We start from the raw sequence: 25,619 nt of genomic DNA, 5'->3' as shown, positions 1-25,619 counted from the left end.
CTATTTCCACAATTGGCCACTTCAGAGTGGGAGAGGGGGAGGTGAAGACAGCCAGGCAAGCTGCATCTCTGCCAGGCTGCTTCCCATTCTCCTTGTTTTTGCTCAGCCAGAGCAGTTCAGCACACCCGCTCCGGGTGCCTCACAGCGCCCAGGATAGTGGGGTGTAAGGTTGGTGGCCAGGCACCTGGCCCTCCCTCAGCTCTGCTGGCACAGTCCCAGGACAGGACATGTCAAGCTGCAACACCCCTGGGGGCCCCACTGCCCTGGACTTTCCGGAAGTCCTGAAGTCCCTACTGGAGTATTCCTTGCCCTGGACCAACAAGATGACAGGTAGGATTGAGGAAATATGTACTGGGGGTTCTGTTTTGATTTCCCCATCCCCCCCTTCAGTTGTAAGGTGAGAAAGGAGCAGACCTTGTTTGCTGCAAGCCCTTCCAGGGTGTGTTTCCTCAAAGCGTCCAAGTCAGACAGGGAGTTCTGGCACTGTGCATGTTGTGCAGTTAGGAGGAAAAAGGGCAGCAATGGATTGATTATAAAATCATGCTGAGCTCCTGATCCTTTTAATCTCTGTGCTCAGCTACTTCTTGGAAACCCTCAAAGATTCATGCACAGAAAAGGCCTGGGTACAAAAGTTCATGCTCACATAGAAGCAATTTCCAGGATTGCCATTTGTCGTTGTCCTATGATGAATAACCACTAAGTCTCCAGACATTGCCTTTTCCCAGACTCAGACTGTCCAGAGAGCCCAGCCTGCATGGGGCAGGCTGACTGTGCAAACTTTGTTTAATTGTTTATCAGTGAAAAGCTGGGATAGAGAACCCAGCAAATGCTGCATTTTCTTTGCAAGAGCACTTCTGTACTCCTAGGTTTTCTCAGTCTCTGTGCAGCATCCTAGAAAACAAATGGAAAGGACCCAGGAGGCTATTTAGTTTGGGCTTTTGCTGTGCTGAACACTTTGCTCATGCTGCACTGATGGCTTTGCTAATGCTGGGTCTGCTCCAAGCACCCATCACACAGCTTGAGTACACTCTGGTTTTGGATGGGATGCTACACACCCTTGACAAGCTGCTTTTTGGTTGTTATGTTTTAACATTTGCTGCACAGCTCTGGGGAGGTGTGTGGGAACACCTCAGCTCAACAAGCCTATGTCTGGGCATGAGTGAGTTGAGCTCACAGAAACAAACATGCACAGAGCTTGCTCTTCTCTAGGAAGTTGCTACCAGGACATCCAGGCAGCTCTGCAGTGTTGAGGGGCAGCAGAACCCAGGAGCAGAAAAGCCAGACAATGTGGGGAGGGACCCTGCTCTCGCTCCAGGGTCAATGGGAGAAAAGGCTGCTCCTGTGACAGTAAAGCATTCGTGTAAGGAAAGGCACCTGCCTACATCTGCTGTAATACAGTGAGCCCTATGGCACGTGCACAGCTCCCTGTGGAAAAGGGAAATAGGGCAAGGGGAACTGCCCCACCCCTAAGGGGCTCATTTTGTCACATTGCTCTGCTGCTGCCTCCTGTGAGCTCTCTCTCTCTTTGCTGAGACTGCCCACTAACAGGTGTGTTTACATGCCACACTGTATGAAGTCCCACTAGTTGTGTGGACCCAGGGCATGTTTTCCCAGCTGACAGTAGCCAGGTACTGTGGGTAAGAAAGTGGAACTGTCTGGGAGGAGGCAGTAACAGCCAAGGGCAGCTCATGTGGTGCAGAGCCTTGCTGTGGCTGAGTTTGGCTGTTTTTCTGGGATCTCTGTTCTCCACAGCCAAGTGGATTCAATTAATCCAAGGGAGGAGTGCTGGCAAGACCTATCTGTTTAGAGTAGGGGGTAGAGGAGAGATCAATGATTTGAAGAGAGAATAATTTAGTCTTAACTGAATATGACTTATTTGGCAGCTGAGAGTGCTGTTTTGTGGCAGCTTTCTTCCTCAGCTCCAGGACCACCCTGCCTTTCCACATCACTTCCCGTAGTCCTCAGAACTGTCTTTATTATGCTGCCTCCCTCTCCAAACCAGTATTCCCATCATGGCCCTCTTCCCACAGAGCTCACTTCTCTCCTGGGTCTCCATACTTGGACAGCACTCATCTAGATTTGCTAGTTCTCAGGCCTCTCTCTGAAATTCTCTATTCTGCTATTCAAACCTCCCAGTGGGGCTTACTGTACATCTTCCCCTCACACCCTGTGCCCAGCAGTGAGCTGCTTATCACTTGCCTCCCTCCCTGCTGCACCCAAGAACTGGGCTGTTCTGTATCATCTGGCCCTGACAAGACTCCCAGCAGCAACAGCCAAGGCCGCTGCATTCCTCTCCTCACATCTCATTGTCCTCCACTCTTCCTTCTCAGCTGCAGAGTGAAAGCAAATGTAAAAATCACAGGCAGATCCCAGCTTAACCAAGAAGGTAAAGCTTGTGGTACAGTGTCTGCTTTCTGTTGGCAATTGCTTTGAACACCTAATCCCCAGAGGCAGTGAGGAAAAGCTCTCAGGGCAGCCTCCCTCTTAGCTGGCAGGGCAGTGCTAATGCTGGAGCAGGGTGATGTGAGAAGCAACCCACAGGAATGTTCCTCAGGAACTCCCTCCCTCCCGCCTTTGGGAAGAGCAGCTAACGTTGTGTAGTCTAGATCCTTTCCAAGGAAAGTCACAACTCACAGTGGTGCAGAACAAAACTTAGTACAGTGGAGCATGGGTGGAAAAAGAACATGGTCAATCTACAGGCAAAAGCCCTGGAGTAAAAGCTGCTGAGTGGTTTTAATAACCTCCCTTCATACAGACATTACCCAGCGAAGCAGCTGCCATTGAGCTCTGCAGGGGTGATGTGTGCAGACCCTGTTCCTTGAAGGAGTCTTGTACAGTACAGAGGCACAGCATCATCCTTGGGGGCCACCAGCATTGACAACAATGGAACAAAGTGACCATGAGAGCTACAACTCAATGGGAAGCCTGCAGCCTGCCCCACTTTGGCTGTGTCTCCTTGCCTAAAAGCTGTTCTTTTGTGACCTCACTTGGTTGTGCTCTCTGTCTACCACCTATCAGTAGCTGTTTCCTAGACAAAAGCACCACTGCAGGCTTGCTGCCCCTTGCCAAGCTGTGTGTGCTGCCTCTGTCGTGTGTGGTCTGACATCTGTGTCTCATTACCCTCTGTGAAGTGCCATCTCCCTTTCACACATGTGCCTTTTCTTCCTGCCAGCTGAGCTTGGCAAGGCGGAGGGAGTCCATGGAGGGCACGTAGCAGCCCTGGAGCACACTGGGCAGTGGAGCATGACCTGCTCTGCCTGCTTCTTGCAACTGGATTTATCAGCCTTGATAAATGATGCATTAACCTGCGCCGTTGCAGCCTATACTAACAGGGTGTCCTTTTCCAAGCTTCCTGCTGGGCAGCATGTGTGCAGGAATTGCATCGGGAATCCCACCGGTTCCCTGTGAAGGAGGGAGCAGATTGGGCCTCCCAGCCCACGCAAGAGAAGTAGCTGCTGGGTAGGGCAGCTCCACATCACCCAGGTTGGGTGGAGATGTCCTTTGGTCCTCGTTGCTGTAAGACAATGGAGAAAAACACCTACCCTGTGTGACTTCACATTCCATTCCTTTTCCTGGGGCATGTGGAGAAGAGTTTAGACCTGATTTTGCTTTTGTTGGTGTTTTTTGTTTTTTCTTTTGTCACAAAGACCGTCAGAGTTTATTAGCAAGGGTCAGGTAAAATCGTGCCTTGTCAGTTAAATTAAATGTCTGAGGTTTGTGGCAGGGAAGTTCAACCGAGCAGATGCCAAAGTGCCCACCTTAGGGGAAGATGTCCTTTTTTTCTGCTGGCACGAATGGGAATGCCTCTGCCGTCGCTCTCGCGGCTCTGTTGGATGCAGACGAGCGGATCCCAGCGGAGCACACCCCTCCCTTTCCCGGTTCTCAGCACTGTATAGTAGGTTCGCTGCAGCCCATCCTGCCGAGGGAACAGCAGCCGCAGCTGGCAGGAAAAGCCTATGGCTGCAGCATGAGACTTCTGGGAATTTATTCATTTGTGGGAGAGGCTCCTCAGTATCCACCTGTGCTCTCGGGAACGAACTTGGCAATATTTGCTCCCGTCTTGTGTTCAGCAGCTTAAATCGCAGCACGGCATCCTTGCTGCTAGAGCCAGGGAGCCGCTTGGAGAATCACAAGAATTTCTTGTGATCATGACAATTTGGAAAGGCGGCCTCTCCTCCCTTCCCCCAGCCAGCACTGCAGTGAAGTCCCTCTCCCTGCCCATGTTATGTAGGGCACGCCGCTGCGGGCATCGTGTGGGACGGAGGGAGATTAAATCCAGGGCACGCGCGAAAGGTGATTTCGGGATCCTAAATGAGGATATGCAAGGGCGGGCTGCAGCGCTGGTGCCGGGACAGGGCGGGAGGGGAGGGGGTTCGCAGGCGTCGCGCTGCCGGGACGGCCCTCACGGGCGTCCGCTCGACCGCGGCCCCCTCAGACACTGCCGGGCCGCGGGAACAGCCGGGCGCGCGGAGGCGCAGGAGGCGCGCGGCCTCCGCCACCCACGCGCGCGCTGCCTCCCCCCGCATCCTCCGCCCTCCTGACGGTGACGCAGCGTCCGCGGGAGGAGCGGGAGGGGGCAGGGCTACGAATGCTAATGAGCTCCGTTGAGGCCCCGCCTCTGCACGTGCCCTGACGGGCGGGGGGCGCGTGCCCGCGCCGGCCGCGGGGAGGGCAGGGCGGGGAAGGCGGGGCCTGTCCGCGCGGGGCCACCCTCCTCGGGGGGCACGGGCCAATCCCGGGGCGTGGAGAGGCCGGGCCAGGGCGGGGTCCCGGAGCTCATGAATACTGAAGCACACGCCGGGCGTCAGCCGGCCGCGCCTGCGCCGTTCGCTCCGCGCTTCGCCGCCGCTGCTGCCGCCGCCGGGTCCCGGGGAGCCGCCGCAGCCCCGCGCCGCCGGTGACCGCTGACAGCCAGCCAGCCCGCCCGCCCGCGGGGAGTATGCCCGGCCGCGCCGCGCACCAGGAGGCGGTGGCGGCGGCGGCGGGAGGACCAGAGCCCACTGCAGCCGGGGGGAGCGCGGGGGCCGCGGCGCAGCAGGAGCGGCGGGGCCTGGCGGGTGCCTTCCCGCTGGTGCTGAAGAAGCTGATGGAGAACCCACCGCGGGAGGCGCGCCTGGGTGAGCGCGGGGGCGCGCGCGGGGGCAGCGGGAGCGCGCGGCGCCCCCCAGTTATCCGCCCCCACCGCCCCCTTCCCGCCCCGTGGCTCCGAGGGCGGGACCCGCCGGGTCACGGCGGGACTGGCCGCGGGGGGAGCACCCGCGGGAGAGGCCGCATGCCCCGGCCCCCTCCCTCCGCCCCGTCCCTCCCTCCCTCCGCCCTCCTGGCCGGCCGAGCCAAGAGCCGGTAGCGCGGGATCGCTCCCCGCCTCCCGGGGCTCGTCCTCTCCGGAGCGTGTAGGTGCCTGCGCTGGGCAAACCCGAACGCTGCGGGAGCGAGGAGTGGGCAGGAGCCGAGACGTGACACGCTGGTTTTAGTCCCTCGGCTCTCCGCAGCCTCCCCGCCTGTAGACGCGTAGCTGGGAGCAGCAGTGAGGTTTCCAGTCTTGCTTGACCTTAATTGCTGGGAAGTTGCCCGATGACACGAGTAAACAGCGGATCCCCTCAGCTTAGGTTCGGTGATAATCCGTAAGAGTATGAGTGACTGCCTGCACATGCAGTCGCGCATGGGCTGGAGCTGCCTCTCTGCCCCTGGTGATGTGGACAGCAGCTGTGTAAATAACAGTGCTAGTGATGTAGTCTTCGGTGCTGATGGCACACTTTCTTTTTTCCTGGCTTTTTTTTGGCTTTTTTTTTTCTCTTTCTCATCTGGCAATATTTTTGCCTTTCAAAATATCAGTATCAGTTTCATTTCGAGGAAGGCTCAGGATTATCTGCACTGCTGTAATGCCCAGTGTACTGGTGTATATTAAAAGAAGTCCGTACTCTATGAATTTGAGGTTAAAAATATGTTTTTGGAACAGTACACAGCATCCAGGGTAAACCACAGCATAAACAAGGTTGGCAAGATTGTTGCCAGTGAGGATCCTACCTACCTTGCACGTCTAATATTGCACAATACCCTGTAAATCCATTTTGTGTTTCTGGAGACTATCTTCTTCTCCTTCCTGCTAGGAAAAAAAAAGTCAGTTTGTGATAAAGGTTTTAGTTATGTTGCTATGGTGCAGAATGCTGCAGCACACAGAATCTTGAATCTACAGAATAATGGGATTTCTTAAGATATTTCTGCACCCGGTCCTTTTTAGAGACATTAGTGCCAGCAGGAGCAATTTCAGTTCATGTATGGTTGGTGATAGGGATTTAGCGACTTCGTCTTGGGGCTGATTTTTGTGTTCAGAATCACATGATGTAAAATTCTGAAATGAATATGATTGTGAGGTAGTGCATTTTTCTAAAATTAGAAACATTTGATACTAGATTGATTAATAGATGACCCCATTCCAGCTCGTGAAGGTGTTCAGCTGAAGCCTCTGAAGCTTGCTAGTGAGTCCATTTCATATTGATTATCCCTCTCCATTCACGGTGCGATAAAGTTCAGGTTGTTCTTGTTCTTAAAATTTCTCCATAGATTCCCTTAGTTCACCTTGTTCTGTTTCACTTCACACTTTGTGGAGCTTGTTGCTCTCTGTTTATTTTGGTCTCTGATATTTTTCTTGTTTGCATATTCAAGACAAAAGAAAAAATGCCTTCATTGTCAGCAGGTGGTTACTCCTAATTTACAAAAGGTTTGTCAGTAGACCTGTAACTCAATTGACTTCAGAGGGTCCTTGATTATTTTCTGTTCTTTTAACTGTGATACACTCAAAATGTTAAAAAATTACTCATTCACTTAATCTATTGGTGCACTTTCAGCAAACTCTCTGAGAAAAAACCCTGCACTTTTGTCTGGAATGCCTATTGACAAAACCACAGTTTTCTGTTTTATTCTGTAAGGAATTATATCAGCCAGCTGCAGTGTCTGTCCATTTGTAGTCTCTGCAAGCTACCTGTGGGTTTTCCAGCTGCTGTGGGTAATTTGACTACCCAGTCAAAGCAAGCAGCTTTCTAATCCTCCTGAGCAGCAGAGGAGGGAGGTCAGCCAGTTCCAGCAGAATGCCATCCCCTTGAACACCCTGCCATGGAGCAGGTACAGCTCACCAGCCTTGCTGGGAGTTGGAAGGATTAAATAAATAAAAATAATGATATTTCCCTAAAAAAGGGAAAAGTCCCATGGGTTAAGGGGGCAGTTATTATTCTGGAACAGGAGTGTAGGTCTCTTCCATTAGTAAGGAGCTGCTGCATACTCTCCAAAGGATGCCTTAATCACCAGTTGCATGCTGCTGTGGTAGGAGAAATGCTTCAGCAAACATCACAGTAATGGGCATTAGGGATAGGGAACCCTGCAACCTGCCTTGCTCCATCCTCACAAGCGGGACTAAAGATTTATGGAGCAATCAGCCTAAACACACATACATACACACACACACACACATATATATATATATAGTGGTTTCAGTATAATTTGACTATATTTTTTTGGTGAACAAGAGGAAGTCTGTCAAATAAGTATTTGTTCTGTTTGTGGCTGGTCTAGCTCTTGACAGCGTGGTGGCCAAAATGTTTTGGTTGGTTTTTGGTTTAGTTGGTTCTTTGGTTTTGAGGAAAAGCCAAGACAGGGAATAAAGCTCTTTTCATGCTGCTGCTTTTGGTTAAAGCAGCAGTATTTCCAGCAGTTCAGTAACTGGAATGGTCCACTTAAGCCACTGAGCATAAACTGGTGTCCTCACTGTTGACAGCAAATGTAGAGCCCAGTTAATAGGTCACAGTAGCAGAATGAGGGGGCTAAATCGGACGTGAGCCATCATCTGCAGAAGTCCAGTCCAGATTTATCAGGGTGACCTTGAATCGCTGCAAATGGAGCCTCTTAGGATACTGCAGCTCTACTGTCAGGTAATACCTGTTTACACTATAAATATCTTAAGAGAATTAATCTTTCAGGTCCCTGTGCTGAGGTAGGCAGAAAGTTCCCCCTCAAGATGCAAGAAGTTAATTAGTGTTTCATTAGATGTTGTGCACCTAAGCAGGATGTTGTGTGGCAGAAATAAAGATTAAATGAACAGAAAGAAAGCCCGTGGGAAAACATCAGTGCAAAAATTATCATACAAAGGTTTTACCGTGTTATGTATCATCTTTGAAACATGAGCTCCCAATATGTGTTAATTTCTGCTATTTTATTTCAGATACTGTTAGAAGTGAGGGAGGAGAGAGACACAGCATAGCTAAACAAAGACAGCACTGGGGGCCCAGTGCTTGCTGAGTTGTCAGCTTGTAGCAGAAGGACAAAAAATTTCAGATGCTTTTCTCCCGTGGAGGAAGGATCTAATCTGGTGTGACCCAGGGGCAATCACAAGAGGAAACTGGAGGAACCACAGTTTTTTCAGGTTACTGCAGGACAGCAGGTTGATCATGCACATCCAATAGGCATTAAAAGATCTCAGAATAGCCACATATGCCAGTAGTGTACTCTTTTAGCATCTACCTTCTGATAAATATTTTTAAGCCTTATATTCAGTTTTTTTCCTCCTCTCTTGGAGGTGTCATATTAGATATTGCAAAACAAAAGCACTGCTGGTTTGTATTACTGGCATAAGTTACAATGGTGCACTGTTGTTTTCAAGAGTTAAGAATTTTTTTTCTTTTCAGTTGACATTTTGACTTGACATTTCACAAGTTTTTTATCATGCTAATTAGAAATAGTTATTTACAAATAATTCATTATTGTTGCTTGGATTTGTTTTGGTGCTGTCTTTACTAGGATATCATCCACAACATCCAGTGCAAATTGGGTATGGTTGTGCTGGGCACTATGAAGTGTTGGGGAGTACACAATCTCTATTCACAGGTGAAATGTTGGTTCCAGTTTGGTGGGGCTGCTCCAGTAGTAAGGGAAATACTCCTTATATATGGAGTAGATGCTGTTTCTTTACTGACTTCAAGTAGGAGCTGTTTAGAAACATTCTGGTTATTGACACCATTACTGTTAAGCTGCATGTTTGCTTTGTCCAAGCAAAGGCTAGGAAAGTTGCAAAACTCCGTGTGAAAAGGAGTTTATAGCAGGAACAGGAGCTGGAAGATGGTGATTTGGAGGGAGCAGTGTGAAGTGGCAGGGAGAAGGCCAAAAGCTGCAAGGTGATATTACCAAAGCTTAGGTCCAGGAGCCACTGGTCTGAATTTAATGTGTCCTTTAGGTACTTGCTCTTGATCCCAAGCCGGTAGCTGGTGAATAGTTTCTCAGCTGCTTGGTTTAAAATCAGTATCTTCTTTTGTATAAAATATTCAGAATACGGTAGATAATTTACTTTGTATGGCAGCAGTGTTCTTTAAGCCATAAAAAGCTCTTTCAGTCTCAGATCCACACCAGCTAAGGCAACAGCGGAAGGAATGCCACTTTTATCAGAATAGCTTTTATATAAATAGGCTTTTCTGATTTAGAGCCGAGTTTCACCCCCACTTCCACCCCCGATAAAGAAAAATGCTCCTTTAGCATATTGTAGCCAGTCTAGAAAACCCTAATGCCGAAGATTGGTGCATTTTATTGGGTTAATCTCTCTTAATACTGGAGATCCAAACTGGTCCAGTCTATGTCCTTGGAGTCCCTGTTCTGTTGAACTGAGTATTTGTTGGCTTCCATGGTAATGCCCAGTTTGCAGGTGATTAGGGTGCAACTGGTGACTGTCCCTTCCTTTCGACAGCAGTGCTGGCTCAGTGCTGGCAGTACTAGCACTGCTTCTGGAATGCCTCCTTCACTGCTGAAAGAACTGCATGGCTGCATGGAGAACTGGATCAGGAAAAGAACTTGGATTTTTAATTTTTTTTCTGCCAGCTTATTTTTATCTCTTAAATTATGTAATTATTCCATAACTTGAGTTTTCTGCTTGGATTCTGTCCCAGACAATTGTTAAGATTCAGTAGCTATGGGGAACATAGAAACAGCTATTTTTCTGTAATATGTGCACTGTAGCACAGTAAATGGAGAAAAACGCATCAGTCTCTTGTGACTTGGGGGTGTGATGTGGGAGTTTGCCTTATTAGACATCTCCCCAAAGAGTGAAAATTGTATGTAGGTACTCTGAGCTATCTATAGTGTGCAGCACTTGGAGCTATTGCTTTCTGTGGACATGCTGAGTCATTTCAGAGAGAAATGCTTCAAAAATGCTGAACAGTAAGCATCCAGGTCTCTGGTATCCTATGGACCTTTTGACTGATTTTCAAGTGTAATCTGAAAACCCATATTCCTCTCCCGTTTGTATTTAAACTATTGTTCTGCACCTTCCTTCTCTGTGCATAGAATAAGCTACTCTGCTTCCTCAGAATTTTCTTAAATGGTTTCCCATGTAATCCTGCTTAGGGACACTCACTTTTTTTGTCTTCTGAGATGGGCATGTGAAACCCAGGCTGTTTTGCAGTGACTGGTTAATAAGCTCCATGCAGCACTTCATCTCCCCTTGGTAAGCTGTCACAGCAAAGATGCTGCTCTGCAGGGCTGCTCAGCTGCCTGTGGCCCAGCCATCACAGGGGGTTAGAGCCTTCCATACATAAATGTTCCTTTTCATCATCTGGTTTTCCAGATCATGTCGTGAGGCAGAACCATGAGCTTACTGAATTTCCTTTCAAGGGGATTTTGTTGGACTCTTAAACCTTGATCTCTCCTGTGTTTTGGCTTGTACAGTGACCTACTTGTATTTTTCAGATAAAGAGAAGGAGAAAATAAAGCTTGAAGAAGATGAAGCAGCAGCTGCCAGCACTATGGCAGTCTCAGCTTCCCTCATGCCACCCATTTGGGACAAAACTATTCCTTATGATGGCGAGTCTTTCCACCTGGAGTACATGGATCTGGATGAGTTCCTGCTGGAGAATGGAATTCCTTCCAGCCCTACTCACCTGGATTTGAACCAGAATCCGCTCTTGCCTGTGGCTGAGCTGGAAGGGAAGGAATCTGCCAGTGCTTCCACTGGTTCTCCTGCATCATCCTCTTCCACTGCAGTTTACCAGCAATCTGAAGCAGCCTCCAGCACAGGTAGATGGAATAATATGGGGCTCTGAGGAACTCCAGTTGTTCTCATATTAAAAGGTGTCTCTTTAGATCAAAGAGGAGATATGCTAACCTGTCAGTGTTTGCTGTGGCAGGTTAAACAGTACAAACCTGCTCAAGGTAGAGCATGTTCATGTGTCAATTCATTAAGATGCTGCCTTTGCTTTTCTTTCCCTCTTCCCATCCTATAAAGAATGAGTGTCTATCAATGTGCAGTCTATCAGTGTGCAGTCTGTTTTGCTTTTGAAATTATAAGAGCTGAAATAGGAACATAAAGTATTTGCTTTCTTGGTATTGCTAATATAGTAAGAAGCTGGACAAGTTGAGAAAATACTTTCTCAGGTTATTTTACAACCGATTTGATAGCTTGTCACAAGTCATTTTTACTACCTTGGTCTGCTTGGGTGAACTTATGAACTTAATGTACCTCAAATAACAATGTTAAGTAGAAAAACAATGAAGCAATCTTTTTAGTGGTAGCCTGGGAAATGTGAATACAGACACTTGGAAAAGGTGTTTTAATCATGCAGTTTGATGTTCTGTGGTGCTTTGAAGTGGGAATGAAGGAACAAACAAACAAAACTGTGCTTAAATGGTACTAGGAAACTTAATTTGTACTATGGAGATATTCTCTGTTAAGGAATTCAGCTGCTTGGTTTGCCCTAGATTTGGAGTTTGAATATGATAGCCATCACAGTACTATTTTATGAGCAAGCTTTAAAGAAAGCGTTTTGCTCTGGACCTTTTTTGTGAATCTGTGGGAACGATAACATGGAACTCCTTCCATAAGTTACAGGGTGTGGCTTTTTTCTAGGTGGTGTATGCAAAACTTATTTATTGATCACTACTGCACGTGGCAGTGACATGCAGTTTTGCACCTCATGTATATGAAGTTTTGTAAACAATAGATTAATATGATAAAGCTCATGAACACTGCCAGTGTCAGACATTTCTGTCAGGGCTTTTATTTTTATGTGGAAAGAAGAATACTGTTGCGTTTGTAGCAAATCCTCCTTTATTTAGTCAGTTTTTTGGAAGTCTTCTACTTATCTGACATTTGAAGACTGGGGTCTTGGGGCAGGCTTGTTTCTGTAAGGATTTGTATGGTACAAAACTCAGGCTGATACAAGTTTCTCCCTTCTTACTGCTGCTGAAGGTGCTTTTTATGTGTGCAAAACAAGTAATTTTTGCCAAGGAAGTATTAACTCCTGTCCTGCATCTGTCTACTCATGTCTGTTATTCTGGCATTTGCTCCTAGAGTTATATTACAGACTGGACTGTGAACTCTCTCTCTGTACCAGCAGCAGTACAGCACCCACCACACCTCAGAGAAGCACCAGCTAATTTTATTAGAGATTTCTCACCACAGGGCAATAAAGTTGGCTGCTTTGTTGATTCTCTTAATCCTGCTGCATATATGGTAATTTCTCCTGTTGTTGCCAGAGTCCCCACCACAAAATGAGAGAAACACACCCAGCCCCATTGATCCTGACTGCGTAGAAGTTGAGGTGAATTTCAACCCTGACCCTGCTGATTTAGTGCTGTCCAGTGTGCCTGGTGGTGAGCTCTTCAATCCTCGTAAACACAAGTTTACCGAAGAGGACCTGAAACCACAACCTATGATTAAAAAAGCCAAGAAGGTTTTTGTCCCAGATGAGCAAAAGGTAACAGATTTATTGCTGCAAACTCTTCTAGGCTTTGATAAAGTTTCTGACTGTTTGTCCAAACACTTTGACATACAGAATTAATGCAGTTTACCTACATGATTGGTCAGAAGCACTGCCAAGAATAGAATTGGCAAGCCAACTGCTGTGCTTGCTGGTTTGCAGGTTTTGGTATCATGAGCTAATTACTGGCAAGAGCAACTGATCATGCTATACAGAGAAATTAGAAGAACTAGTCAAATCCTCATCACCTGCTCCTTTGAAGGCCATTGTCTATATTTGCCCAGCATTGTGTTTAATCTGGATTTAAGCAATCTAGACAACAGAACAGGTGGTTTTATGTAAAAGTTGACTCCTGAATTGAAACTAAATAAAGGAACCATTTCAGTTGGACAGCTTCTTAATACACAGGTCTCTAAATCTCTTTAGTTCTAGCAAACCACTTGGTTAATCCTAAAAGAAGACTTGTGTAAAGATGCAGTCTTGCAGTTCTGCCTGGTCTCCATTTTGATGTCCGAGCCCTGCAAACCTATGGAGGAGATTCCTCAATAGAGCAGTCAGTGTGAATATCATTATACAATAAAGAGGTATCTCCAGAACTCTTGTCAGTTTGGCTTTGTTTTTTAATACAGGATGAAAAGTACTGGACAAGGCGAAAGAAGAACAATGTGGCAGCAAAGCGTTCCCGTGACGCTCGGCGATTAAAGGAGAATCAGATCACAATTCGGGCAGCCTTTCTTGAGAAAGAAAATACAGCCCTGAGGACGGAGGTGGCAGAGCTGCGCAAGGAAGTGGGACGATGCAAGAACATTGTTTCTAAATACGAGACCAGATACGGACCCTTGTAAGCACACCCTTTTCCTTGTTAGGGCTCTTTGTTTTAGCCTCTTAGACTTCTCTGCCTTCTGTAGAGACTCCCAGAAATAAAGTTTATGGAGGCTTTGCCATTTTGCATCTACACTAGAAAGAAACCAACAAAACACAAACAAACCCTGTTTCTGTTGGCACAACTCCTTCAGGCCCTTTCCTGATCATTGTGTTGTCCAAAATCTTAGTGTCTATGTTTAGAACCTTGTTTTCGACATCGATAGAATGTTTTCTGATGTCATACTACTGAACAGATTCACCTGTCTGGAGGAATAAATGTGGATCCCTCCAGATTGGAGAGAGCTTTTGCTATCTGTTCTAACCTTCATTTTTAAGTGCAAAAAGATCCTAGGAGACTCTCCTCTCTCTCTCACTCTCTCTCTATTTTCCTTTTTTTTTTTTTTTTTTTTTTTTGTTATGTTTAATTTCAAACGCTTGCTCTTCTCTCCTCTCAATTCCCTCCATTCCACCTCCCCCTCCCAGTAAAAGTGTAAAACATAATTTTAGGATATAAGTAGATGTTGCTGGGCAGCATCATGACATTGTTTCCTCTCCCATTCAGAGGCACTAGAAAGCATCTGTTGAATAGAACTCTGTTCCTGTTGAAGAGGAATAGGAGAACCTTTAGGACAGGAAGAGAGGAAAACATTCAATCTCTTGTAAAAACCAAAATATTGCAATGAATGTTATGCAGAATGGAGTCAGTGCAGTTTAGATTACAATACTGTCTAAATGTCTTGATAGGTTCTAATCCTGGATAACTTGCAGAAACCAAGGAGAGAGAACAGTAATGAATCACTCACTTTACATATGTGGACAAAATAATTTGATGTGGGTTCTAGACTGTATTTCTACCACCACCCCTCCTTTTTTTCCTTAGAGGGTCTTCCCTCTTGAACTGCTGATAAAGCAGCAGCATGTTGCACTTAACTGAAAAGTAAGGGAGATTTAGAAAAAGAGGTCTGGCTCATTTGGCTGAACCTTGAGTCCCAGCTGTTGAAAAATGGCCAGCATCTTATGCTTTGAAAGAAGGGGCTTTTTTAAAAGAAGTAAACAAGCCACTGTTATTTTATTGCACCTTACCTGTTGTGCAAGAGATTGAGAAAGAGTTTTGGTCCTTTGCCTCATGAACACACTATGGGATAAGCTACACCCACTATAAACGTGAACAGTTTACCTCACTATCTCCTGTGTAGCAGTATATCTGGTCTCTCCACGCTTGCTGGTTCTATCTCCAGCATGTTTCCTGATAAAAAATTAGCACACAAGACTTGCCCTCTTGGAAGTAATCCATTCTCAGCACCAAGCACTGCTTCAACAATATATGGTGTTAAAAGAAAAAAATACGCTGTGTGTGATGTTGAGACCTTCTACACGACCTACAACTGCAAGAACCAGAAGCTTTACCAGAAGTGTATGTCTAGAAGTCCTCTTTACAAGAGAAGCTGTCTTAAGATAGTGGCTGTGTCAGAACTCTTAGGCTATACTTCCTGGGCTAATATTTATATTAAGGAGTAAATGTGGGATGGTGATGTTGCGGGTAGTTGCAGTTCCTCTACTGAAATCTGAAAATACATTAGAAAAGCATTAGGGTTTTTTTTCTATGCTTAAGACTAGCTTGTCTTTTAAACATAATGTGGAAATTATGACTTTAGAGCAATTTTGTGTTGAATTCTTAAGGAAGTGGAGAAGCAGGCTAATCCACAACACCTAATGTATGCTTTAAACTATTCCCCCCCCACACCCCCCGCTGTTATGCTCTTAATTTGACTGGAGTGGCTCTTGATGCGGTGTTGGTCTAATTTCTTTCAAACATACTAAAAATTGTCACCCTTTCAGCAGGGGTTTTTTCTTTCACAGGGTGGTTTGTGGTGGTGATGGTGGGAAGTATGTTATAAATAAATTGTCACACTTAACACTTTGCTTTGTTTAAAGTGACTTATCTGATTCCGAGTGATGCAACTTTAAAGACTTTTAAAAACAAAGAAACTAAAAAGCACACATGAATCGCCAGTCTTCAGAGTGAGCAGTGAAATCTTTGAGGTGTCCCAACACAAACAACTGATGATGACCCTGCCTGCCTCCTTGCCTGCAAGTACCCCATCTGACTACCCAGGGCTGGGCATGATGAAAAGTGCAAAGTCTCCTTAATTCTGTATATGGCTTTCTTATCTGTCTTTCTCACTGTAACTATGAACTACAATAAGCTTACCTACTGGGGTTTTGTCAAGACACTCAAAGTTCATGTCTCAAAGTCTGTTGACAGCCTGTGTGAATAGTGACTCTTCGTTTTGGCACTCGAGTGGAAGAAGAGAGGGAGTTTTAAATGAAAGTGTCTGTATATATAAAGAACTGCAATATTTTAAGACTCTTTTCCCTGCAGTATAATGAATTTTATTTAATACTGCGGCTCACTTCTGGTACAGTGTAGTGTATTGTGGAGTACTGTGAGTGCAGAACTAAAGACACCGGGAAGACAGCAGCCCATAGTGTGTGAGACTTCAGTGCAGAAGATTACAGCAGATGTACTGAAATAACCCAGAAAGCACCACAGTGTGCCATACAGGGAGTAATAAACCTCTATCAAATGACCCTCCTAATAATAAACCACGTCAGTGGCTTTCCTGCTCCTCAGCTACACAGCTGTAACCTCCCTTTTCCTTTATTCCATTTATGAGGCTCACTTTCTTTTACGGTATCTTGCTGAAAACGAATCTATTCTTCTGCTAATGACTTAGCAATCATGGAAAAGGTGCTATTCTGAGCTGCTGATCTCCAAGTCTCTTGGCAGTCTGAAACTACCGAATGAGTATTAGCTCCAAGAAAACAATGGCTAGTAGTTGCCATATTACCATTTTCTGTCTCTTGACTGCAGGACAGCTGTGGTGCTGAAGGTGAAATAGCCAATGATATCCCACAGTTACAATGGGCAGCTTAAGCGTGAGGACCCTTGTGCTTGTGTGGGAGGGGAGATGAAAGCTTGGATGGATTGCGGAGATGTTTATTGTGTTTAGAAGATGGAGGAAGTAGGTGGCTGTTCTGCTGTAAGAATTTCGTCAGCATAACAAGAATCTGCTCTTACATTAAGGGAGCTTGAGAGCTAAATCTACGTGGGAAGAGCAAGAGTAGTTACTTTCTAGGAAAGGAGTACAGGGCCATGCTTGTAGCCAAAATGGAGCTTGTAAGACAGGAGTGTATTCATGCCTGGAGATTGATGAATAGCATACACCTCAAAAAAAAAAAAAAAAACAACCTTGAAAGCTTTCTGAAGCACAAGTGCCAAAATTGTGAGGCATGACTAGTTACCAGCATAGCTCAGTGCTATCATATTGAACAATTATTTTGACTTTGTGTTTACCCAAGAGATTCTACCCCTAATTTCAGAGCAGAAACTCAAAGAGAAAAATGTGAGAAGCAGCAGCTAATATTGTAAGCTTAATAAAAAAAAAAATTCAAAAGCCAGGATTCATAACCAGTGTTTGACAGCATAACCTTTGTACAGAGCTTATATATTAAACGTAGTTTTTGACCTATCGTTTTTAATGGATGATGTACTGGAGTAAAGAAAGTGTTTTTAATTTTTTGCTGGTTACCAAAGTATACCTATGAGTGTATTATTATAAAGCTCTGAAATAATCTTGGGATATTTTTTATCAAATAGATAAATATCTTATTCCATGTTGCTGATATGGCAGCATATATCTCTACCTGAATTGAGTACTGCTGATTTGAACTGATATTTTCAGTATGTACTGGTTTTTGCTTTATTTTGGTGATAAAGGCCCAAATCATGGATTAAGAAAAACCAGCAACAAAACAAACAACCATGACAGCATGTAAATGTAGCAGCTTTTTAATTTATAATTTCCAAATTTTCAGTTAGCCCTGGCTGTTCTTAAACATCATTCTTCCTGTTTAAATCACAAAGCCAAAAGGTAAATAACTGGGCAAAGAAGTTGCTTCATTTGGATCCTACTTTGCTTAGGAATATCTTTTAAATACTTACATATTGTGTACAGGATTTGGTTTTGCAGTATGTCATGACATTTTAACAGCAAAATATTCAGTCAGTGAGATTAGCATGTGCAATTCTGTTGTTTTATTTCTGTTATCTTAAAAACTTACACAGTGGAAAGTAAAAGTGAATGTTCATTAGATCTTTCTTTCAGAGAAGACTGTTAGCAAACATTTGTGCTTCCCTGTAGGATGATGCAGATTTGCACAATCTGATTCATGTGTCTACGGGTTGCAAAACTGGAAAATTGCACTTTAGGGTGAGTGCAGCTCAACTTTTGTAGCTGGAGAATTTGGTGGTGTTGTTATTAAGAAGCAGTATCTTTAAAGAAAGATGAGAAGGTAGTAACTATTTAAAGGAGTGCAGATATAGCCAGACAGAAAATACTGTGCAATGCTGAATTCCTTTCTCAGTTTTTGCAGTCTCAGGAAGTTAAGTTTATTGCTCCAGAGCTCCCTGCTCCTCTCAGAGTGATGTGCTATATCATTTTGTTTCTTTGACTAGGATGACAATCCTATCTGTAAGTGATAACTTGGGTATGTTTTCTTACTGATCATAAGAAGAAAAATATTCTTTTAGCTCAATTTGAATATTAAAAGATGCTGAATTGACACTGTTAGGGTTTGAAGTTCTCTAGCCTTAGAACATACTCTGTAGAGGCCATAAGTTTGCCTGATGCCAAACTACCCCATTCTACAAAGGGACCATCTCCAAGGGGAGAGAATAAAGGGCATGTGCACCTTTCAGCATCACTGCAAGTATTGCCAGGAAAGAGCAGTTCATGACAACTGTACTTTCATTAGGAAGAAGATTGACACCACATGGCAATTTCATAGTGCTAACTTTGAAAATATATAAACTGTGGATGAAATTTGTGGACAATGAGTGCTGTTTTACTCTACAGAAGACAGTAGCTATGAATAAATAATGTGCAAATTTTAATACAGTATTGCTTTCATACATGATGATCTAATCTACATATAGTGGGTTTGTGTCTAAAAATTCCAAGAAGCTTAGTCTTTCACCTGTTGCCAAGAACTGCTCCCACTGAAGCTAGTAACAAAGATCTCATTAACTCCCACAGGAAAAAGTCTTTACCCTTATGTGGTTATTGTAAAGTTTTAGCAAGTGCTGGAGTCATGGGTGTCTTTGCTTTACTCTGAAGCATTCTGTGCTGGGATCAGGTGGATACATCTCAGATTGCAGGTATAGTGTTGGTAAACTGGTCCTGATGGTTTTGATATTCAGATAATCTGAACTCTGCTTTTTTTTGGTCCTCCATGGACAGAGTGAAAAAGTAGTGTACTATAAACTTGTGTTGGAGAAGAAGTGTTTTCAGGTTGTTTGGTTTTTTGCTAAGCGTCTTTTTGCAGTAACATTTTACATCTTTTCTGACAATTCTTCATTTCCTTGCTGTGCCGTTTGAAAGCCCAAGGTGTTCTAACTAGACGTCACTTTCAGCGTTATCTGCAGGCCTGCTACTAATTGTACCAAATCAGTTTTTAATTTCAAGTTGGGAGGTGCAGTGGAAGCCCAGCAGCTTTGGGAATACTATAATAAAACCACTTAGGCAGATTTTTTTTTTTTTTAAGCAAAAATAAATGGACCTGCACAGAGGAGAATATTGCTGCTTCAGTATTGTAAGCCAACTGAGCATAAAAGAAGGGCTTTGTTCGTTGTGATCAGGTGCTTTCATTTTTAGTGAGAGAGAAGGTATCTCAGACCTTTGTAAAATCCAGATAAGGCTTTTGTTCACCCTTCTAGTTTTAGCTGCTACTAAGCACAAGATGAGAAATGCAGATTTATCTTAGTGCATAAATTTCATATTTTTGGCAACATACACCTAAATCCATAAAGAGCAAAATCATTTTTTTGTGCTAGCATTGTGCCTTTGCAGCACTACAAGACTCAGACTGGCTTTCTAGATGTTCAGATAATTACTCTGGTCTGTATATCTGCCACTGTAACATGGTGAAGATAGATAAACTCACAGTTGAAGACTGGGAGAAAGGTAGAAAGAATAAGGTTAACTAAATATCTGTGGAGATGCTAACATAATGCTGTTTGAGAAATTACAGTGATTTAACTCATCATAATGCAAATTGGCATAGAGATGTAATTTGTTAGTTTGATAGTCTGCTGTCCCTCGCGAGTCACTTTTGGAATGCAAACTTCTTGAAGTTCAGACACCTACAGGGAAAAAGAAATCCTTTGAGTAGATCCATACATAGATAGACATAGATACTTGGCAAGGAGAGCAAAGAATGTAAGAGGAAGGGGAAAGTAATACATGAGTCTGACCTGAGTGAAATTGCTAAAACTGACATCTCACTGTTTACAATTTTAGGCCAATTTGGATCCCCTCAGTTTAGCATCATACTGAAGATAAGTAATTGTTTAGGTCTTGGGAATCTCCTTGTCTTGGTCCTACTTCCACAGTCCAGAAAGAAGTGAAAGGAATATACAGATAGGGAGAAGAGTTACTGCAGAAAGGCATGAAAAAATAGCCGTTGCTTCAATTAAGTGTGCTGTTGCGCTGGGACTTGACCTGCCAATGTTACCTGGTCAGTGCTGTCTCATGAGGAAACTACTTATCTGAGGCCCCAATCTTGTAAGGCCTCAATTCTGCTGCCATTTATGCATGGGAAGAGCCCTATATCTATAGAGAACCATGTGGACTTCACAGGATCTATTACTGAATGTGAAGCTCTGCCCAGGCAGTCAGCTGCAGAATTGTGTCCTTAACACACTGTCCAGTTGTAGTTATAGGGCTGTTGATATTAAGTGTAATCTGGTGCCTGTTATATAGCCAAAACCCTTGTTACTTCATTTTCCTAACTAAGGCATGAGCAGAAGCCCTTTGCTGTACAACATCTGTAAAAAACTTTAAAATGTACTTCACATACGTCTAGTAAATTAAGGCATGTGATTTTGGTCTGTGGGTCTCAACAAACCTTGCTCGTGTACCTGCCTGAATGTTTTCCTAGAGCTGCAGCTCCGTTTCAGTGAGAAGGGATGGTGGGATTTGTTCTCTCGAGGGGGCACAATAGCAGCTCTCACCTGTCACACTGCGGTGACCGCTTGCTACTGGCCAGGATCAGGGATGGATGCATCCTCCGCACTTTTATGTGAAGTTGTCTGAAATATGGTGATTAACATAATTATTGGAATACTGTATTTTGTATAACTTAGAACATGTAAATAGACTTTTAAAACTAATCTGTTCTATGAAGTAATAAATAAGTGCTTCCATTGTAATATCTGAATATTGTTAATGCTTCATGTAGCTTGATTTGGGATTATTTCTTTCCTAGAGAACTACAGAAATCAAAACAAAGATTGATGTTGTGGAATTCTAGTCTAGTTGTGATGCTTTCTATCAAAAAAAAAGTGAAAAAATAATAATGAGCTACTTAAGCAGAGAAACTAAGATTTTGAGGGAACTGATTCTCTTCCAGTCTTTCTTTAACAGTAGTCACTGATTACATTCATAACTGTACCATTCCCATCCTGTTAGCTGGACAGTTGATTTGTTTGTGAGTAGCATTTGGAAAGTAGCAATATTAAATTATTTATAAACTTTAGTGACTGAGGAAGACTAAAGCTGGGTGGTTTTTGTTGGGTGTGGTCTTTTTAACTATTCTCTCTTTTGGCTCAAACAGATCTGCCTCCACTCTTCAGCCAGACTGCAGCAACTTGCAGTGCAGCAGTGAGTGACTGTTACTGAAGCTCATTTGTGACCTAGATAGTCTACATCTTTATTAGTTCCATTATGTACCTAGATGACACAGGTTTCCTGTTGTGGTGTGGAGAGAGAGAGAGAAAGTGATTAATGACTTGTGGTTTTGCTGAGTACATGTCCACTGGATGCTGCACAGCTGGACCTTTCATCAGATTTCATGACCTTTTCTATCTTGTGTTAAAAAGAAAAAAAAATAGAAAACAGTGGAGTAAGAATCATAAGTAGTCTGCTAGGAAATCAGAATGCTTGGGTTTTGAGGAGGAGGTGAGATTAATCCATCAGCCTTCATGTGAAGAGATAAGCCTGTGATGACACTTTCTCCAGCCATAATGTAACTTTGTCTTTAATGCTGTACTGGAGCAGTCTCAGAGCTCTCTGGTAACAGCTGCGTCTGCAGTGTTCCATAAATGACAAAGCCACATCTTTTGTAGTGGGCAGAGACAACAGCATCTCTTTTTATTTTCTTCTATTTTCTTTCCTCCTCTCTCAGTGTCTCTAGGCTGTAAAATAGCTATGAAACAGCTAAGCAAATGTGCAAGTTATTCTGAAAACTCTGTTCTTGTTAAGCTTTTTCAGACAGATACAGTTTTTAACTGAATAATTTGAGGGAACTCCTATCTGTTATATTTGGCCTGAAATTCTGTTGCCTCTTGGATAAAAGTATTTTTTTGTCTTCAGATGTGACACTGACTGTCCCATTCATTCAGTGGGATGGATGATAAATCTGCACAGAATTTATATAAGATATAAATCTGATCTTAGTTTTACTGTGTGTTAAGTTGTTTAATCTCTTGGATGTCTACTCCTTGAGGTGGTCTATATAATTCCTGTATATGTAGCTGCTTTTTGAAGCAGTCCATCAAGAGCATTTGAGATCATCCTGACTGAAAAATTCCATAGAAGTGAAAGTGATAATAAAGCTTGTAAAGCAGCTGGGTAAAACTGTATTGCCATAAATGATTTTAATTTATGTATGAATCTTCTGTCCCAAACTGCTTATTTTGTACATAAACCTAAACACTCCTGGCAGCTGATGGGTGAAACTAAAGGTGCTTAAACAGCAATCTAATGAGGAAAGGGCATTTCACTATTACAGAGTTGGTATTATTTTATATTTCCATTTATTACACTTTTTTAAATGTATAAACCACAGATTTGAATTCTCAAAGTCTTCAGCTTGGATTTTGTGAGTAGTTTAAATCCTCTCACCTCTCTGCTCGTAACTGGTTTTTAAGAAAAAGAAAAGCTTTTGTTTAAAATGTAAAGTTTTGACTGTATTAAATTCTGTTAGTACCCTTCCTTTTTAAGAAATAAAATGTATATTCCACTATGCTGAGATCCAGTAATTTTGTTCTCTAGATAGCATACTGTGTGGTGTACAGCTCCACTGCCACCATTACACCTGCAATTTGCAGTGAGGTTGGTAGACACTAAAGCAGCTGATCACCTTTTGGGACCAGGTGCTTGCTGTGCATTTCCCATGTGTTAGGTGTGCTGGTAACAGGTATACACTTCCCTGCTTTTATTTTCTGGATTAACTGATTTCAAAAGTATTGCTGTGTTTTGTGTTTGTCCTGCAATGACTGCTCTGTTACGTTGGTGCTGAGAACATCCACAGAGTAATTAGAATTTTACTTTTTTTTCATGGGAAGAAGTAAGGTTCTGAGTAAGTAAGTTTTTTTCCATGAGGACAGCTTTCTCTGTACCTTTCTATGTTTTTTGGGTTTTTTTAACTAAACCTTGGTTGGTTGGTTGATTTGTTGAGGGGTTTGGTTGGTTCATTGTTTTTTTCATTGGTGGTTGGGTTTTTTTGTTTTTGTTTTCTAAAAGCTGGTAATTGAAGATCTACCTGGTAAGAAATTTGTCTTCTGTATATTCACTACATCTCACAGGTGCTTTCAAGGTAGACAAGATCACTGGTTATTCCGTATAACCTCTAGATAAACTGCAGTAAGGATCTTTGTTGGATCTTCACTTTTGTAAAAGGTATCTTGTATGATTAGTGATAGAACATGGTAGCAAGGAACAAACAAACTGTCAGTGAGTTGTTTTTCTCTGGCTGTCTTCCAGAGCTATGGCAGGATTAGTGACCCAAGCAATTTGTTTATGAAAGCATCTTCAGAGGGAGGGGCCTGAACTATACTACATACCGAAGGCCATGGACTTGACATGGCCAAGCCAAGGATTTGCCCTAGAAACTGAGTGGATGCAAGGCTGTGCTGGATGTATCCTGGTGTTACATGGCCTTAACAGATTGGAGGATATTTGGCATTTTTTCCCTGTTGGGATATCAGCGGGCAATGGCACCAATGTTTGTTGTACTGTCTTCTTTTCAGGGAGCTTGAATGTTTTCTTGGGTGGGTGGGGAGTTAGTTTATAAATGTACTACCTCTGCACATTATATTACTAGTTCTCTTTGGGAAATGTTGCAGCTATTAGTGATCTGAAATATGACAATTGCTTACTCAGCCTTCTTCTTCCTGTAGTGTTTTGGGAAGATCTGCTGATCTTGGGACTTCAGATTCATTGGTACTCATTTTTGCTCCTGCTGGCTACACCAGATCCACAGAAAATCAGAAAGGATCTGTCTCTACTTGGGTCTGTAGCACTCCGAAGCGGCAGTGGAATGCTGTGGTTGAGAAATGTGCAAGAGCTGCATCTGCCAAGCGCCTTGGGGTTTTCTGCTTGCTCTTGGTTGTTGGCTGGATGTGGCCATTGAGAAAATGTGTCCTAGGTTTCTGAGGAAATGGAGAGCAAACTGACAATAAGAGAGTAAAGCCAGAAGCTGATGGTATAGCTATGATAGACATGTGCTTAAGTGGGTGGGGTGTCCCTGGGAAATAATTGCAAAAGAGTAATTATGGGACTAGCCTTCCCATAAGGAAAGGAGAGGAGGTGAAAGAGGCTGGCTTGGGAGGTGGAGTGGAAAGTTGCTGGCAGTATTCCAGATGTTGCAAGAGGTGAGTTCATGTACCTTATCCCTCTGTGCCTGATCACAATTTTTATGATCAAAACTGGCTCTTGTATACTTTATTCCTGAAATATGCTTCCAGCTTGCAAGAGCAGGCTCATCACCCACCCCACCCCCGGCTGAAGGCTGGAGCAGCAAGGCTTTGAGCCAGATCCATGCGCGCGTTCCAGGGTGGCAGTGAGGCGGCAGTAGGGCCGCCCTGCCCCGGGCTCGGTGCTGTGGCTGCGCCGGGGGCCGCGGTGCTGCTCGACCCGCCGTGCTGGAGAAGGGCGCGGGGGCTCCCGAGCAGCTGCTGCTTCAGCCTTTCCTTGTCTGCTGCTGCATTCATTTTGTCCTGATGATTGCTAATTTGTTCCTAAAGTTTTATAGGGTGTAAAATATAAAATACATCATTTGAGGAGAAGTAATCTCATCTTCTCCTATGTTCGCATACTGCCTCAGTCCATCATGCCATGGTTGCTCTGGTGTCCTGCTCCTGCACGCTGCTTGCAGCCAGGGATAAGCTGCCGTTTCAAATGTTAATCCTGAAGGAAAGGCTGGCTTCCTCAAGTCCTAAGACGGCAGTCGTACTGCAGGGCCCACCCGTGGCGTGACAGGCTCTGGGGGCGCGGGCAGGGAGCGCCCGCCGCCCCCTCATGGCCCCCGTGGCGCCGCAAATGGCGGCCGGGCCGCGCCCTCCCGCGGCGCCGCGAGGTGGCGCTGCCGCAGCGCGCACCGCCCCGGCCGGGCCCCGCCCGCCTCAGGGCCCGGCGGCCGCCGGGGGTCCCGGCACGGCCGTGCCGGCAGCGCTCGGTTGGAGCTCAGCCGGGTAAGGAGCAGCCTCAGCCTCCTGCTGCGGCAACTGCCCGGCTCCGCCAGCTTCCCGCAGTCCTCCGAGCTGACTCCCCGCAGCCCTCACGGAGGCTCCCGCGTCAGGGCAGGTGTACCCTGCAGCCCCAGCACTGAGGGCAACAAGGGGCAGGCACAAATAGCAGGTCGCGAAGGCTGAGGGTCTTGTCGTGACAGTGCGGGCTCTGTGCCACGCTGAAACATAGGGCTGAGGCTTTAGACTCTTTTGGGCCTGCCCGAGTAAAGACACCTGGGGACCACCCAGGGAACGCCCTGACTGACTAAAGGCACCCTCTCCCTTCCCGTTGCCAAGTCCACAGAAACCTAAGGATGCGAACAGCAGCAGGAGTGGGAGAGAGCAAAAGTGTCTCTATTGTTCCCCAAGCACTTGCAACACGGGAAGTGCAGCCAAGGAGTCTCAGAAGGGCATTGCCTGCCATGGTGAGCAATATCTCAAGCTCCCGA

The 25,619-nt window shown here is 44.7% G+C and overlaps 1 protein-coding gene across 6 annotated transcripts; it reads left to right on the top strand.

Moving 5' to 3' along the window:
* Nucleotides 1–24,421, top strand: TEF (TEF transcription factor, PAR bZIP family member). 6 transcript variants are annotated; one of them, XM_018909977.3, is made up of 5 exons: nt 1–330; nt 10,726–11,052; nt 12,511–12,731; nt 13,364–13,575; nt 23,842–24,421. In XM_018909977.3, exons 1-5 carry the CDS (start codon nt 228–230, stop codon nt 24,095–24,097), a joined length of 1,119 nt encoding a protein of 372 aa, XP_018765522.1. In that variant the 5' UTR covers nt 1–227; the 3' UTR covers nt 24,098–24,421. The 6 variants fall into 6 exon arrangements, with proteins under 6 accessions (XP_018765522.1, XP_009084789.1, XP_050841487.1 ...); XM_009086541.4 differs by lacking the exon at nt 23,842–24,421 and adding an exon at nt 15,534–22,685 and having other exon boundaries at nt 4–330; XM_030237680.2 differs by lacking the exon at nt 1–330 and adding an exon at nt 4,801–5,117 and having other exon boundaries at nt 23,842–24,419.
* Nucleotides 24,422–25,619: the final 1,198 nt, after the last annotated feature.

The sequence above is a fragment of the Serinus canaria genome, chromosome 1A, assembly GCF_022539315.1.
Source record: "Serinus canaria isolate serCan28SL12 chromosome 1A, serCan2020, whole genome shotgun sequence".
NCBI lineage: Eukaryota > Metazoa > Chordata > Aves > Passeriformes > Fringillidae > Serinus > Serinus canaria.
Note: the sequence above shows the minus strand (reverse complement) of the source record. Positions and strands in the feature narration are given on the sequence as shown.